General features: G+C 38.5%; 1 protein-coding gene across 4 annotated transcripts in view; it reads right to left on the bottom strand.

Moving 5' to 3' along the window:
* LOC108709441 (inositol 1,4,5-trisphosphate receptor type 3) overlaps positions 1-12,768 on the bottom strand; it is a 187,013-nt gene extending 174,245 nt beyond the window's left edge. For 3 of the 4 annotated variants that reach the window (XM_018249260.2, XM_018249263.2, XM_018249261.2), the window contains exons 1-2: positions 12,421-12,767; positions 1,957-2,027 (exon numbers count right to left, since the gene is read on the bottom strand). In XM_018249260.2, the coding sequence (XP_018104749.1) occupies positions 1,957-2,027; positions 12,421-12,509 (160 nt within the window). In that variant the 5' untranslated portion in view covers positions 12,510-12,767. Of the gene's footprint in view, positions 1-1,956; positions 2,028-12,420 lie in introns of all 4 variants that reach the window. The other variant, XM_041583821.1, reaches the window with a different exon arrangement.
* Positions 12,769-16,753: the final 3,985 nt, after the last annotated feature.

The following is a 16,753-nucleotide window of genomic DNA, read 5'->3' as shown; positions in this document are numbered from 1 at the left end:
TCAGTAATATGGTTACTAGGGTCCAGATTCCCCTAACAACCATGCATTGATCTGAATAAGAGACTGGACTATGAATAGGAGAAGCCTGAATAGAAAGACGAGTAATAAAAAGTAGCAATAACAATACATTTGACCCTTGATAAATCTGCCCCTCAATGTATCAATTAAGGACAGTTTACAGAGACTGCGACCCCCCCCCCCCAGAGCTGCATCAGGAAGACATAAGAAGGTGAAAAAAATTAACCTTTAACTTCAATATTAGAAAAACAGTTGCAAATAGAAAATAGAAGGTAACTGGAAAAAGTATTTATTTCTTGTCAACAATCTGAAACCAGCTGAACTGGAAAAAGTGTTGGAAGGTGAACAACCCCTTTAAATAACTCTTTAAATATCTCTGCCTCGTCCCTTTATCTCCCTATTGACAATACCCAATGTTCAGCTTCCTTCGATGTGCTTGCAGCTTTACCATCAAGCATGAATGTTGTACCCTCTCACAATTGTCATAAGCATTTGCCATGGGACCTCTATCGGTATGAACAAGATCATCAATTGGGATAGCTGTGCTCAAACAAAAGAACATGTTTCCAAATATAATCATGCAGATAACATTTTACACCTCCTAGACAGTCCTGTACAATGTTTACAACTAATATTCAGCATGGTGGTTAAATCTGATTTTTATCCTGCTCTCAAAACTTTTCCAAAGCTAAATCTGTGGAACTGGGATGAGCGTACAGAAAATTCTAATAGGTATCTTTAAAAAGATTGATACAATTAATGGTGCAAGCTAAAATGGGAAAAATGGAGGTTAATAATTGTCTGAGTTGCCAGGTAATTAAAGCACAACTACAGTACAATATTTCTGGAGAGAATTTTTCAAATGGGCAGTACACTTTCTTTATAAACTTTTTTTAAACATGAGTAAATTTATATAATGTAAGATACAAATTTGCATGCAAGTTGTAGTGGATGCTCAATCATTCTTTAACATATAAACTTAATAATTTAAGTAATTCTTAGGCATCCTTTTACTAATGTACCTTAAAAATGTCTATAGTAGTGATGGGTGAATTTACTCGCCAGGCATGGATTCCCAACAAATTTCCATATTTCACAGATGGCTAATGTAATATTTATATATATATATATATATATATATATATATATATATATATATATACATATATATATATATATATATATATATATATATATATATAAATTTGCAAGAAAATCCGCTGTGACAGAAGTGTCCACAGTTTGATAAGTCAGCGAGGGTGTCTTTCCTAACATTTTTTCTGACACAAGTCATTATCACCATTTAGTAAAACGATGCCTTAAATTGTATACTTTTAAATGGTTTAAAAGTGTGCTTCCTTAACCTAACATTTTTCCTGCTATGAGAAACTCAACTATGTGATTGTCAGCACATTGAAAGCTGCTAACTCGTGCTGAAAACAGTCAGTTAGTGAAATGTGGTATTGACTCACAGTAAAATTTAAATGTTTACTGCAAATGTGCATGACTGAGGACAACAATAAGGGATTCCTGGGACAAAGTCAGCACGGCGCACAATGGTTTAGCAAGCAAAGTGCAATCCCAAGCACCATCACCATGGGGTTTTCCCCATAGTGTAGGATTTTATCTAAAACTTCCAGCATTGTTCAACTTGCCAGGAGGAGTTTTGCAGGAATGTTTACACTTCAACATAAATCAGATGCAATTACACTTAAACTTTACAGTGAACTGTCTTGTTATCACTTCTACTGTTCAAGATGTGAGTGACGTGACTGCCCAATTTTTTAGAAACAAATGTGCTGTGTCTAATGATGCAGAGATCTGAGGGAACATCTGGTCCGGAGTTGGCGAGAGTTCCAGGCAACTATACATGTCATGATATATATGACATATATCAGTAAATTATAATCCTCATCTTCATTCAACAATATTACTTACCTCTAAATTTCTTTGGAGGATTATCAAGGTCCCCAGCAGCTGGTTCAACCACACATCGGTCATCTACCAACCTGAAAAAAAAGAAATTCTTTATTAAAGATTGGTAACCTACTCTGGGTTACTATGTGGATTTATATCAGCAGCCCACTTGCAGTTGGCAACAGAGATATACACATTGCTAAACATAACATAACGTAAACATGACTTGTAAGGCTATGGGCACACAGGCTGCTGTCAGTGGTTGTTGTCGGCCTGCGGTATTTTTGCAGTTTGAGAGAAGCGGATCTGCTCTGTGCCCCTGCTACATTAATTTGAATCCGATCAACCTATGTTCGGTCACACACAGTGGAGCTAAAGCTGAGGTTGGTGTTTGGGCTGACTTTAGCCTATGTGTCATCTTTTTTTAAATTTGATTTGTGTACAAATTGTATACGATAGCTCCCGAGTTAAGGGTAAGTGCACCATGGTCTTATTACTCAGTCATATTGTCTGTTGGGGGACTTATTTTAAGTTCACTGAAAGCTCAGAATGCTCATGTATAATGAGGGACCTTGATGTGGCACGTGAACTTACATATTTTGGCCAAAGTGTGGTATTAACACTTAATTTTTTTGTAATAATTATTTTAAAAAGGTAAACCATGCACTGGCAATTTTCTCTTTCTTTTGGTGTGCAAATATTAGCTTTTTATCTTTATAGGAGCTGGTCAACAGATTGTGGGTTAGACCGAGCGCTGGCACAAGGATTGCCACAGTGTGGGTTAGACAGAGCACTGGCGATTTCTTTCTGTGTTTCCTGCTATAATATATTCCTGATTTTGCCTAGGAACCGGCAATGGAAATAATTACCAAAAAATAATGAGCTGACAAATTGCCACTGACAAAGAAATCCTGCAAAAAAAAAAAGACACCTACTTCAAAACTTTTCACTGCGAATATGTTTGACCATGACATATGCCTACAGCCAGCCTAAGGACACACTTGCAAGTAAATGCAACATTAGGGGGCAGCTTTATAAAAGGTCGAGGTGAATTTTCGAATGAAAAAAATTAGAATTTCAAGCTATTTTTTGTGTACTAGGGAATCGTCTAAATTCGATTAGAATTTGAAAAATATTAGAAAATTCAGATATCGAAATGTATTATATACTGTCTCTTTAAAAATTCTTTAAAATGTTTTAGCCTATAGGGGACCTCCTAGAATCAAGTCAATTGGTTCTAGGAGGGAAAAACTTGGTTCTAGTTTGGGAAAAACTTTTTTCCTTCCTTCGATTCATACAATTCAAATTCGGTCAAATACAGACCTATTTGACCAAAAAAAACTTTGACTTAATTTCGGTTGGTCTTTTTGAATTCTAATTTCAAAGTTTTTTCAATTCGAAAAATGCCCCTAGGTGTTTCCCAAGCCCATGTGTGTATCCCTCAAGATATAATGCTACTTCTATATAAATTCATGCTAAATGGAATGTATGCAGTTCAGGGGACTATTTATAGAGTTACAATTAAAAAGTACACCTACTTACGGCTTGGAATATACACCATAAGCCTATAGCCAGCCTACAGCCACACAAAGTAGGCCCATATCACAAGTTAAATAATTAAAAAATATTCCAGTTTGGATAGAAAATTAAAAACCTCATATGCATTTCCAGTAGAATCATTATAGTCACAAAGCTAATATTTTCTTATAAATACAAACTACTTGAACTGCATGACAGATATATGGCCAAACTCTAGAAATTCCTGGCTTATCACTGATTTCAGTAGCTATCAGTTGTGTATTTAGCTTTCAGTTTAAGGGTGGGGACTGATTTCAGGGAGCACTTTTCAAGAATGCTTTCAGGTGGTGGGCAATTACATGACCCATCCCAAAAATTCCTAAAATTCCTAAATGCCTCCTATGTGGAAGTCCCTGAAAGACCTGAATTTCTAGGAAATTCACTTCAGGCTTAATTTGCTTTATTGCATTATTTCAAAGGTCACCAGAAGTACAGTACAGTTTTGTATCTACCATTTTAGGTTGAAACTCATCTTCTGATATATGATCGTTCAATGGGCCCTTAGCCCTAAAATACAAATTAAAGTTATGAGCTAGCCATCCCCCTTTCATATTTGCCCCACACCCGACACAACAAGGACATGGAGAGAATGTATCTGGGTCCATCTGCCATACATGTATTATGCAGTGTAAAACATTGGAGAAAACCCACATCAACCAATCAGCAATTATATTTCAACAGTCACCTACAAGTTCTAAAAAAAAAGCAAAAATCTGTGATAGCTAATGGCAACCTGTTTGTCTCCACTGTTACACAGTGTGATAAATAGGCCCCTTGATGTAGAACTACAGTCATCTTTATACCCCCACCACCACCATTACTTGATTGGCCATAAGAAAAACTATGTGAAATCGCTCACTCTATATCGAGGTTAAAATTACCCTATAGCTAACATTTTTAAAAAAGAGACAACTGTCTTACTAAGATTTGTGTAATGTAATTTTCTCCTCCTACCTTTGCAATCTCATGCATGAGCATTTTTAACTACAGAAGAAAATGTCAGTCATGTAGCTCTGAAATGTGGCTAGGATTTGAGTGCTCAATACCACAGAAAAGGTCAGCACTCCTTAAAAATAAATATAGTGGAAAAGTATCAGTCAACTTCTTACCTAGTTTTAGTTTACTTTGGTAGGTGCGGGTTTTGCAAAGCAAAACTGTTTAATATGCCACCCTACCTTACAGTATATAACATAATGTATGCAATGGCTAGAATCTAACTGCCTGGGTCTTAAAGGGCACCTATCACAGCCAAAATCAAACACATATTAACAATCTGACCAGTACAACATTAACACGTTTAATCAAACTACATATATAGTTTTTTGAAAAAAACTGCAGGTTTTAAAAAATCCCTTACTTTGTCAAAAGAGTTCTTTCACTGAGGGAGTCCATACTGAGACTATAACAGAGACTATAATATGCAAATTTCAGGAGCATGCTCAGATTGTAACACTGCTTTGAGTATTCTACCCAGAATGCCTTGTTTTAGTAAACTCCTCCACTAAAAGTATCACAAGATTTCCCTATCCTGTCCCCTGCTGGTGATGTTATTATGCAAATGAAGGGCACGCACTAACTTCCAGCAGGTGGCAGCACTACTGAACAGCAGCTAATACAGAGGTTTGCCTGTTTGAAAATAGCTTAGAAGGGTTGATAAGTAACAATGAATTTCAACTGAGCATGTGCGAGATTTCACAGCTGCAGTTGGCTGGAAAGATATAGGTAGGAGGAGCCAGTGAAATCCAAGATGCCTGCCTCAGCAAGAACTGCAGTGGAGATAGGGGAGATCTTGCAGAAGGTATAGTGAGCTGATGATTTACATTATACAAACAATTCTAACTGTTTTAAAAATCAGATTTCTTCACATAGTGTATTTACTTAGGAAATGATTTTAGTTATGATTGGTGCTCTTTAAAGTCTACTTTTCAATAGCAATAGGCTATGGACTTGTGATAACCTAAGCATTTGCAGGATATTTTGCAAGTGGGTGGGGGCAAAGTCATGAACCTGTTTCCCTAAACTAAGCCTACACACAATAAGTAGGTGCTTATGTAAAATGAGGGGTCATTTACCTTCTCAGGAGCACTTGCGCCCCTGGAAATGCTGCTATCTGCACTGCACATTACAAATCCAGCTTTCGGTTTAGAGAACAACAGCTCTGTCCGTAACCTCTGCCTGAAAGGGCATGGCTTTGATGTGGGCTGTGCCACAGGCAGCACTCAATTGAAGGGACATGCCACATATCTCTGCAGAGGCCTGCAGCTAGTCACACTATGCAGGACACAGTGTGCAAAGTGCAAAAAAATGCCTAACTGTCCTTCTTAAAAATACACCAAAAGCAAACAGTCACTCATGTTGCTATCCTTGCAGAAAGTATCCAAAAGGTTCACTCTATCATCCACATCATCAGTAGAGAGGCAACGTGTATGTTATCCCGAGAGAATCTTTATACAATGGTGAACAAAGGAAAGTTTTTCAGAGCGGCAGGTGGAAGTTCACGGAGCAGAAATGAGCAGATATCAGCCTAAGATGTCTACTTTCAAGTTTTTCGGGCCGACCGCCACTCCATGTACCTACACTTTGTACCTACACTTTGTACTTACACTTAGGGGCATATTTATTGTGCTGTGTAAAACAGAATTCGCCAAAGAATGGTGTAAAAAGCTGTGTAAAATAAATGGCAAGTTTATCAAGGTGTGTGTAATTTTACACCATGTGCACACCAGATTTGACGCCATTATTGAAAATTGCTTCCAGCAGAAGTCACTCTAAGAAAAAATGAGGAAAAAATGTACGCTGTTTTTTATGCCGTTTTTTTACATGGCGAAGCCTAGCAATGTGCGCTGTATTATATACCCCATACTCCATCCTGTCTGTCAATTAAACTTTCTCCTTCCCTTCTGTTCCATTGCGCTGCTACCCACCCAATCCCTTGTGCTGCCTGTCCATTTTGCTGTGCTGCCTCCCATCTGTTCCTTTATCACCTTTATCTTTATATACTGTTTAAATGAATATCAAATATTGCAATGACCACTATTGCTATGTTAAACAAGAAAAAACTTTACATGGGAATAGTTTATTTTTCACATGACTAGAAATACATTTGAAATCTTTTGTTCATTTTTTTTTTGTTAATTCAAGTGATATATACAGGGACAACGTTTTATTGTACACAGATTAAAACCAGAAATTGTCATCTGAAATTATGCACCACAGGCCACAGGTTCCCAGATCATCAGAATAGTTGCTACTAATTTAAAGTTGCAGTTAGAGTTTGCTATGCTGGTAATATACCGGTTACATTAAAATGACTTCGGTTCCATACCAGTTTCTAATGTAAGTTCTATGCATTTGCACTATGTGTTACACATGATTTTGCAGTGTTTTTACGAACATATTGTCACCCACCACATCTAATTAAATTAAAATTTAAGAGGCAGTTTTATCCTAAAGCATTTCCTGCACTTTGATATTTAGCTCATTTATCAACAGGTTTACCTAAACATTTACCTGACCGTCATGAGTTTTGTTTAATGCATTTATAATGCTAGTGACACAAGCGAAGATTCGGGGAGATTTAGTCGCCCCGACCACAGTTCAGCAGCAATGGGCAACAACCCTCTAAAACATTAAACCCCACTTTAAATTGAAAGCAATTATTTAATTTCATTATGGGAATGAAACAGCATTTAAGATACATTTTCCTAGCCACTATATATATATATCAACATAAACACTGGGTAGATTCCACGCGCCCATCCCAGAAAAGAATGTCTCTCCCCTGCAAATTCATAAACCACCCTCTCTTATGACCAGCAGTCTTTTTTTTCTGTCCTTTTTGGAACAAGATTTTTTTCTACCTGGCTTTTAAAATTATTTTTTGTGTTAAGGGCAGGGGTTCTTTTTCTTCCTGTTATGGGCAGTAAGTTTTTTTTCCCATAAGACACTCCTGGAGGACTGTTGGTTTGTTAAGAAGGTTTAAGTCCACTCGTGCATAAATGCTGGATACCTTTGTGTTGCTCGTGTTGGTAATCTCTCTGAAGGAGGTTAATTGTGCAGCGGGGTCTGTTCGAGAACTGGGTGTTTTTATTTCTTTTTCCTTTTAGAGCAGCAGTCCTTCTCAGTATGGCTGCTTTTTGAGGTTGTGTCCTCCAAGATCACGCAGGTAGTTTGAGGTAGTTGAGTGAGGTGACCCCCGACTTCTGGGCACGTGCATAGTCACCTCGTCTGTCCTACTTTTCAATGGTGGCATTGTTGTGTTTTAGTGGGCGCACATGCGCTTTCCGGGAGTCGAGCTGAACGCTTTTGGAAGCAGGGGTTTTTGCTTTTAAATGGCCACAACTTCTGTGTTTTTTTTCCTGCCTGCAAGTCGCGGTTCTTTTGGTCTCCTTCATTGGTATTACAGGAATTATTTTGGATGGCCTGTCAGGATTGTTTTTTTAATTTAATCTGGCTGTCTGTAAGTAATCATTTGGATTGTTATTTTTTATAGACAGCACACCAGGATATGGATCCCACTGCCCCAAGCAAAACTGTCCCTAAAGCTAGGTAGGTCCCTCCATTTTTTTTTTCTGCAGCTTGCCTAAGAGGAAGATAGATACAAATCTGGACTGAGAATCAAAATAGGCCCTCACATTTCAGGTCCACAGAGTCCCAAGCACCCCTCACAGAGGCCCAAACATCCCCCCACCAGCCCAATAAATAGCGACTGTCTATGGCAACTTACAGCAGCTCCTCAGACCCACAGATTGCCAGTCCAGCCCTGGATAGATAAAAGGAAGGAGAATGTGGAGTGCCAGGGATGTTTAAACCCTAGCCTGCCAAATAAGAAGTTCTGTGCAAAGTATCTGACCTTGAATAGAGCGGATCTTTCTCTTGAGATCTTTCTCTTGTGAGATTTTTTTCAGAAGAAGAGAAGAAGGAGATGAATTCCTCTTTTTTGATCTGAGCTTGGTTAGTCCGTTAATCAAGGCTGTAAAATTGGCATTGGGGGTAGAGTCCCCTACTGAGGCCACTTCTAAACCCAAGGTGTTCCCATCCTTGGTCAGATCCAAGGAGCATTTACTTTCTTTTATATTAAGTTGCAGAGTTGATAAAGTCTGAATGGTCTAAGGGATCCAAAATAGTTCCTACTGCTGCTCTGTCATCCAGATTTTCCAGATCGTATCCTTTTTAGGAGAAGATACAAACAGCTCTACAAGGCTCACTGTATAAGGGTGGTGGCAATATCCTGGGCAGTGGTGGCAAGAGTTTCAGTGGATCAAATCTGTCAGACGACTTCTTGGAGTTTGGCTAGAACCTTCATGAACCATTATCATCTCAATGTGATCTCAATGTGGGGCACACAGCGGTGCAGTTGGCTTCTGGAGTCCTTCAATCCTTTAACTCTAATTAAACCTTTCTAAGCATTGCTTGAGTTTTTGTTTTACCCCACCCTGTTCTTTTAATATTGCTGGGTACATCCCTGTGTTTATGCTGACATACTGGCTAGGAAAAGGGAAAATTATTTTTCATACTAAACGTAATTTCCCTTTCCTAGCCACTATATATGTCAACATACCCCCTCTTCTTGTACTAAATTATTAGACTGCTGGCCCTAAGGAGGGGGGTGTTTTATACATTTGTAGGGGAGGGACTTTTTGGTCTGGGATGGGGGCAGGGAACCTACCCAAGGAAAATTACGGTGAGTATGAAAAACTATTTTCCCTTATTTTTTTAAATATATGACGGCATAATAAATTTACCCATTAAGGATGATATAAGACCACTAGACACTGCATTTAAACAATAAAAAAACACAGTGTAGTATAAGCACAGAAAAAATATTTTTTATGTGTGAGGGGAGGAAAAAAACTGTTTTCTCATCAATAAAATCGCCAGGCATCAGAAATTATGGTACCACAGTTTCTGGGGCCGGAACAGCAGCCCCACTGCCCCCCCCTCCAGCTTTGTCCTTTAAACTTTTAGTGTCAGAGTGGGTGCAGGGGGGACCACATCGCTAGTGCTGGGAACGCTATTGCCCTTGCTGCACTAGCAGAGCCAAATTTCCAAGCCACCCTGTAACTGGCCGCTCCATGCCGCCTGAGGCAAGTCTCTAATCTTGCCTCATGGCAGGAACGGCCCTGTCTATATCAGCCTATATAGAGCCAATGTAAGACATGGTTTAAACACCTGCTTGTTGTAGCTATGATCAGAACCTTAGCACTACAAGTACACATTTCTACAAGTCCTTGTTCTATAAGACAATGTTCTTGGGACCCATTATTAATTTGCCTTCAATATCAGAATTAAAGTAAATATTTTATGCTCACAATTTGCATCCTGCACTTTTTATGTGAATACTCATATTTTTCAAGCCCTCATATATAATTGCCCAATTACAAATCAATTGTTGTACAAAAACAAGAAAGTGAGACTACAATGCATGCAAGTTAGTTTCCTTAAGCTTATATCACTCCCATTCTTTGTGCTTTTGACAAGTTATAGAAGCAAAGCTGAATATCCCTTTACCCCACCCCCATACATTTCCTCTCATTTATCTGCAGGGCACAGAGACAGAATTTTCATTAACCCATTCTAAGGCTATTCAGAGAATCCGTGATACGGCTAAAAGTTTCTCAGTATTCAGCCTTTTTACACAATGAGAAGCATGTTGCATGGTCTGAGGTTCTTATTGGTCTTCAAATGTACATAATTCTTTAATATTGACATCTCAGAAACATAATATAGCATACATTTATTGGAAATAAATCCAACTAAACTAGCCTTAGTACTCTTACACATTTGTTCTGTGTTCCCTTGTAGTGTTTTTATTTAATGTGCTCCACCACAAAGTAACGCATGAGTTAAAGCAGCCCATTGTTTTTTATAATGTCCATACTCTCTGTAATGCACAGAACAGCAGAACCAGTTGGAACGTATGTGTTCCCTTGCAATGAAACACAGGACTGTTACTTCTAAATGAGTATGCATGTATGATAAATTACATGAAATATATGATACATTTTAAATGACTGTAAGACCCCTGTTAGTAATAAATGAATATAAAATGTTTTATTTCTTGCTGACTCTACATAAATATGTTGATGCTATGGGCTTTCAGAGGGGAGCAATGGGGCAGTAGATCACTCTGGCGTTTCCCCTCAAGCAGGGCAACAGCAAATTCCCCATAATAGTATTTAAGATCACAGCAAGTGCTGATTCTCTACCTGATAACATTAAGGGGCACATTTACTTAGCTCGAGTGAAGGATTAGAATAAAAAATACTCGAATTTCGAAGTATTTTTTTGGCTACTTCGACCTTCGACTACGACTTCGAATCGAACGACTATTCGACCATTCAATAGTCGAAGTACTGTCTCTTTAAAAAAACTTCAACCACCTACCTCGCCACCTAAAACCTACCTCGCAAGGAAAATCGTTTGATCGATGAATTAAAATCCTTCGAATCATTCGATTCGAAGCATTTAATCGTTCGAACGATTTTTCCTACGAATTGCGGTAAATCCTTCAACTTCAATATTCAAAGTCGAAGGATTTTACTTCGACAGTTGAATATCGAGGATTAATTAACCCTCGATATTCGACCCTATAAATGTGCCCCTAAAAGTCTCTGTGGCCGTTTTTTTTTAACTGCACAAAAAAAAGACTCAAATCTGTAGAATATGTTTTCCTGCTGCCTAAAACACCAACTTCAAATTCTGCAGCTTTTCTCTCATTTGAACTAGTATGTGTATGTAGTGCTAGTGCCAGAAGTAGAGGGAAAACCCAAGGACCTGATATAGTATTGACCATGGGCTTCCCTAAATTATATCACTTGTTATTATCATACATAGGGAAACACATATTATTGTTTTTTACGCACTCTACTTGGTTACAAACGTATATGTGTTGTGAGCAGCTTGCTGGGTTTTGCCAAAAGATTAATTTCTTACAAATCATCTCTGAGACCTGATATTACCTAGTACCTGGTAAATGTATGCAGGCTTAGTCTAGGAAAACAAGTTGCTTTTGGTTGATGACTTTTACCCCCCTTGGAAAATTTCCTGTGAAGGCCCATGATTATGCGGCCGATACCTACACACTGTTAAGTGCTCTAAACAAACATGGGAGAATTACTTCTTCTGTTTACCCATTGCGTGGCTGTACTAAAAGTCTTACACCCACACAAATGTACAGACTTACAGCCCACTAGAGAATTCCTGTACTGGTTAACAAGTGCTCTAGTGCAGTTTCAAAACCTTACTCTCAGTTCGCAAAAATCTGTTTTAACACACACATTTATTACAGGTGTTTTTGCTACTGTCATTAATATACATGCTCTCTCCAGATTAGATATTTTGACTAGATTAATAGCTACAAAATTCACAAAAACATTTCATTGCAATTATTTTTCCCTTTTATGTCACTTACTCTGTCTCTCTCTCTCTCTCTGTGATCTGAGCACATAAAGCAAATACCACCTATATAAAACCTACTCAACACAGCAGAAGCTTCCTGAGCTTTACTTTTGTAGGTTTTGGAGGTTCTATCTAAACATTATGTATATACATGCTTGCTAGTCATGGGTTCAACTTCTCGCAGAGCTAGAAATTACCTCAATCCTGCACTGAAAGTATTTTCAGTGCTAACTCTATAAAGAAAAAGCAGCTACTTGAAATTCTCTTACTAACCTTAAATCTTTTAATCCACTTATTTTTTGCTTTTACTTTACAGTAAAAAGCTGTCAGCCACAGGCATGCAAAGTCCAAGCTGAATACAAACACAGAGCAACATTAAAGGGTACCTTTTATGTTGCTCTATGTTTGTATACGTCTTGCAAACACAAAGGTAGCCCCAGTAATGTACGAACCCCACAGACGTACAATTATACACTTAACTACAATGACATCATTATTGGCACTTACCCCAAAGTGCTGATGAAACCGCACACTGTGCCCTCTGCATACAGAGAGACAATGTCTCCAATATGCAGGAAGCTCGACATCTCGTTCATTGTGGCAGTATTCTTCTGAAGTTTTCCAGAGACTTTTTAATGCCGTGCCCCAGAAACTGACTGCATTACCCTACAGCCTTTTCTATTGTTTTCTTATTATCCGAAATGTTTCTGGGTCTTGTTTAAAGTGTAGTTATTTCACTGTCTAATTCTGAATCTACAATAGTGTAGTTCTTTAACTAGCTCTAAATGTGCTTTGCAAGTCAGCTTCCCGTCTACTCTCTACCTCCCTCGCTTCACCTGTACATAACCAGGAAGTTTCCCCAAATGCAAATACTGTCTTTTACACAGACACACCCATATATCCATCACAATGCACTGGTTAACTCTCTGCATTCTCTCCACATTCTTTTCCACTACTTTGCATATGACAAATTTACACAAACAAGCATGGATTTTCTGTAATTTTCCTGGGGAGGCAAAGGCATCAACCAAAAGAAACCTTAGGAAAACTAAATAAATAGTAATTTAATGTTAGTGTAATGCTATTTTTGAGAGATTTTATACTTTTGTAACTAGGTTTTCTGATTAATAAGAGTATATAAATAATAAAGTGTTTATAGCTATGCAGAGTGGGAGACACGGGTGGACACTTGAAACCCCTCTACCCCAGGTTTTTTCCACAAGCAAAGCAATAGCAAGTGTCCCAGTTTCCTATAATGTTCAGATCACAGCAAGTACTGATTTTGTGCCTCTTTTCTGATTAAAATGCCAGTAGGTTGCTGACTTAAGGTAACCCACTATATCTTATTATGTTAGGAAAATGTAATTGTTTGTATATCACTAGAGATGAGCAATTTTTTTCGCCAGGCATGGGTTCTCAGCAAAATTCAGCATTTTGCCATCTACAAATGTTTTCACAAAATTGCAGCAAAAAAATTTTGCTGCCACAAAATTGTCGCCAAGACAAAGACGTTGCCATAAAAAAACAATATTGACTTTAATGCATTTAGACAAAATAGTCACTCAGACAAAAAAAAGTCACAAGACAAAAAAGTCGCCAAGACAAAAAAGCTGCCACAAGAAAAACGCCCATTCACTTTAATGCATTTGGAGTGAGAAAAAATTGTCGCACAACACCCATTGACTTCAATTTTATTTTGCACATTTTTTCGCAGTTTCGCTAATTTTTCCTGCAAAGCGATTTGGGACAGATTCCTTATCACTATATATCACTTGCCATAAGGACCTTTATGTTATAGCTCAGACTCTCCAGTGATACCTCTGCCCATTACTGTTTGCCAGCCTGGTTTGTAAACCATGTCAATAGATCTCTCAATATAAACAATTTATATATTATATTAACCATAAAATATTAGTTGCTGGCCAGCCTTCTACATATACTTTTTCATCCTGTATAGACTAAGGGCCATGGAAGAACTGGGAACGTTTCAGTGTGCACCTGCCTCAGTGAAAACTTCCATTGTCCCACTCACCCCAAATTAAAACCAAAGAACACAGTCCCCACCTTCCCACTTCTGACTGCTATGATATACACCATATTGTGGACTTTTTGGAGAGTTTTTGAGTGTTATAGTTTAACAGTAGCCTGGAAACAGGTATAGGTTTTTTTTTTGAGTCACACTTGGGGAGCCCTCTGGCTATAATGCATACTTATGTAAAACTGTTAGGTACACTTGGGCTGCATGCAAAGTAAGAACAGAAAGGTCCACAGTCCACACTCACAGGTCGTATAAACAATTGTAGGTCATTTTGTGAAGGGAATAAGTTACTTTCTCAAAGTGAAAAAACACAAACGCTTTGTGAAGGCAGGAAAGGTGCTATCTGTGACATCATATTACATCACCAATGTAAGCAAAAAACATTTACATAACATTTTCATAATAAATACTACACCCACTGCAAAAGAGTATCAACCTGTTTTGCCATCAACAATAAAAAACAAAAAACTTTTATAAAGAAATATTTTGGAGTTAGTTGAAGATTGACAATGAAACTATGTTAGTAATGGTATTTCTTATTCTACCTAAACTATGTATAAAGCAACATAGTGAGCCCTGCACCAAGAAGACCGAAAAGGTGTAGTGTGATAAAGAATACAGTCAGGAAGATTTAAAAAATAGAACTAAAGAATAGAAGAATAGAAGAACCACAAGCCCCACCTGTGCTAGCCACTGTATCAGTAATGACAGGAGCCATTATCAAAGCAGCAGCTGTGTTACTTACTGGTGTGACACCAGTGTAATCTCAATAGCTTAAGGTCGAAGTTTAAAATGAGTCAGCTTGACCACTGAGTAAACTTATATCAGTGCTTATTTATTATGGACTTAAAGGAGAAGGAAAGGCTTTGGTGCATTTGGGGGTGCCAAATGTTAGGCACCCCCAAGTGATTGCACTGACTTACCTGAAACCCTGGGCCGGTGCAGAAAACTGCACCGGCCCGGGTTATACCAGTGAGCACCACAGAGTGATCCACTTCGCTTTTCTTCTTTCTTCAAATTTCCCTGGGCAAACGCATGCACAGTTGAACAAACGTTGGCTTTTCGTTCTACTGTGCATGTGCAGCCGCGCAAGACAGAGGAAGACGGAAGAAGATCGCTCTGACGTGCTCACTGGTATAACCCCCGGCCAGTGCAGTTTTCTGCTGATAGGAGCACTGGCCTGGGGTTTCAGGTAAGACAATACAATCACTTGGGGTGCCTAACATTTCGCTCCCCAAAGTGCACCAAGCCTTTCCTTCTTCTTTAAGTCTTATAGGAGATATATATAAATTCACTTCATTAAATATGGCTCACAGGGGATTGTGTGTAGAGGAGTCCATACAGCAGCCACCAGCATGGGGGAAAAGATTGCACATTATTTGAATGATAAACTAGACAAATTATTTCAAGAAAGAAAGAAAGAAAGAAAGAAAGAAAGAAAGAAAGAAAGAAAGAAAGAAAGAAAGAAAGAAAGAAAGAAAGAGAAAGAAAGAAAGAGAGAAAGAAAGAAAGAAAGAAAGAAAGGAAAAAAGGCATATCACAGAGACATGAAGGTACTATTGTTAGTGTTTCTTTTATAGAGCCAGGGGATAGCAACGTGGCCTTGTTCAAAGTAATGCTAAACCATATCAATTCAGTTAACCAAGCAATGGTTCACAGGGGATTGTGGTAGAGTAGTCCATACAGCAGCCACCAGCATGGGAAAAAAAGACTGTACCAATTGGATGGTGTCTTATAAACTAGGCAAAATGTGGTACCTGAAAAAAAGCAGAAAGTGGAAAAAACACCTAGAAAAAAATATGGAAATAAATTAAAAGAAGCATTAACCATAGACAGCCTCAGGTTTCAGCATATTCACCCAACCCTATTGGTATTATGACAAAGTCAGTGAAACTATGGGGCATAGGGAATGAGTTAATTTAATCCACAGGTGCTAATGGTCCTTAGTCTGTGGATCCATTTTACTTTTTGTTGAAGTAAAACTCTCTCTCTCTGTCACCTCCTCTTGGGGTCTTGGGATGTGATCTGGGATCATGCATCTTAAGATGGCCATACACAGGGAGATTCGCTCGTTTGGCGACATCTCTCCTTGATATGCCCACATTGAGGTAGGCGATATCGGGCTGAACGGATCACGGCCCTAGGGCCCAACGATCGGATCACAATGCAGTCCATACGTGCGGTCAGATAATGGGACTGCATCAACGGACAGATGCGTCCACGATACGACAGGATATTTTCTCCTGCCCAATCAAGAGATGCCCAATTTCGGCCAGGTATTGATTGGGGAAGCCCGTTGGATGGCCCCACACACAGGCCAATAAAGGATATGGTTTCAACTTAGATAGGCTGTGCAAAATAAAAACTGTTTCTAATATAGTTAGTTAGGCAAAAATGTAATGTATAAAAGCTGGAGTGACTGGTCGTGTAACATAATAGACAGAACACTACTTCCTGCTTTTCAGCTCTCTTGGTTTACACTGACTGGTTACACTAGTTACCAGGCAGTAACCAATCAGAGACTTGAGGGGGGGGCACATGGGTCATATCTGTTGCCTTTGAATCTGAGCTGAATGCTGAGGATCAATTGCAAACTCACTGAACAGAAATGTACCATGTGGCCCCCCTTCAAGTCGCTGACTAGCTCAGAGTTATAGAGCTGAAAAGCAGGAAGTTGGATTCTGGCTGTTTTATTAGACATCTGTTCACTCCAGCCTTTATATATTACATTTTTGGCTAACTAGAAACATTTTTTATTTTGCACAGCCTATCTATTTACACAGTTTTTATTATCACACTGAA

Source organism: Xenopus laevis, chromosome 2S, assembly GCF_017654675.1.
Source record: "Xenopus laevis strain J_2021 chromosome 2S, Xenopus_laevis_v10.1, whole genome shotgun sequence".
Lineage (NCBI taxonomy): Eukaryota > Metazoa > Chordata > Amphibia > Anura > Pipidae > Xenopus > Xenopus laevis.
This window is presented reverse-complemented; position numbering and strand designations above follow the sequence as displayed.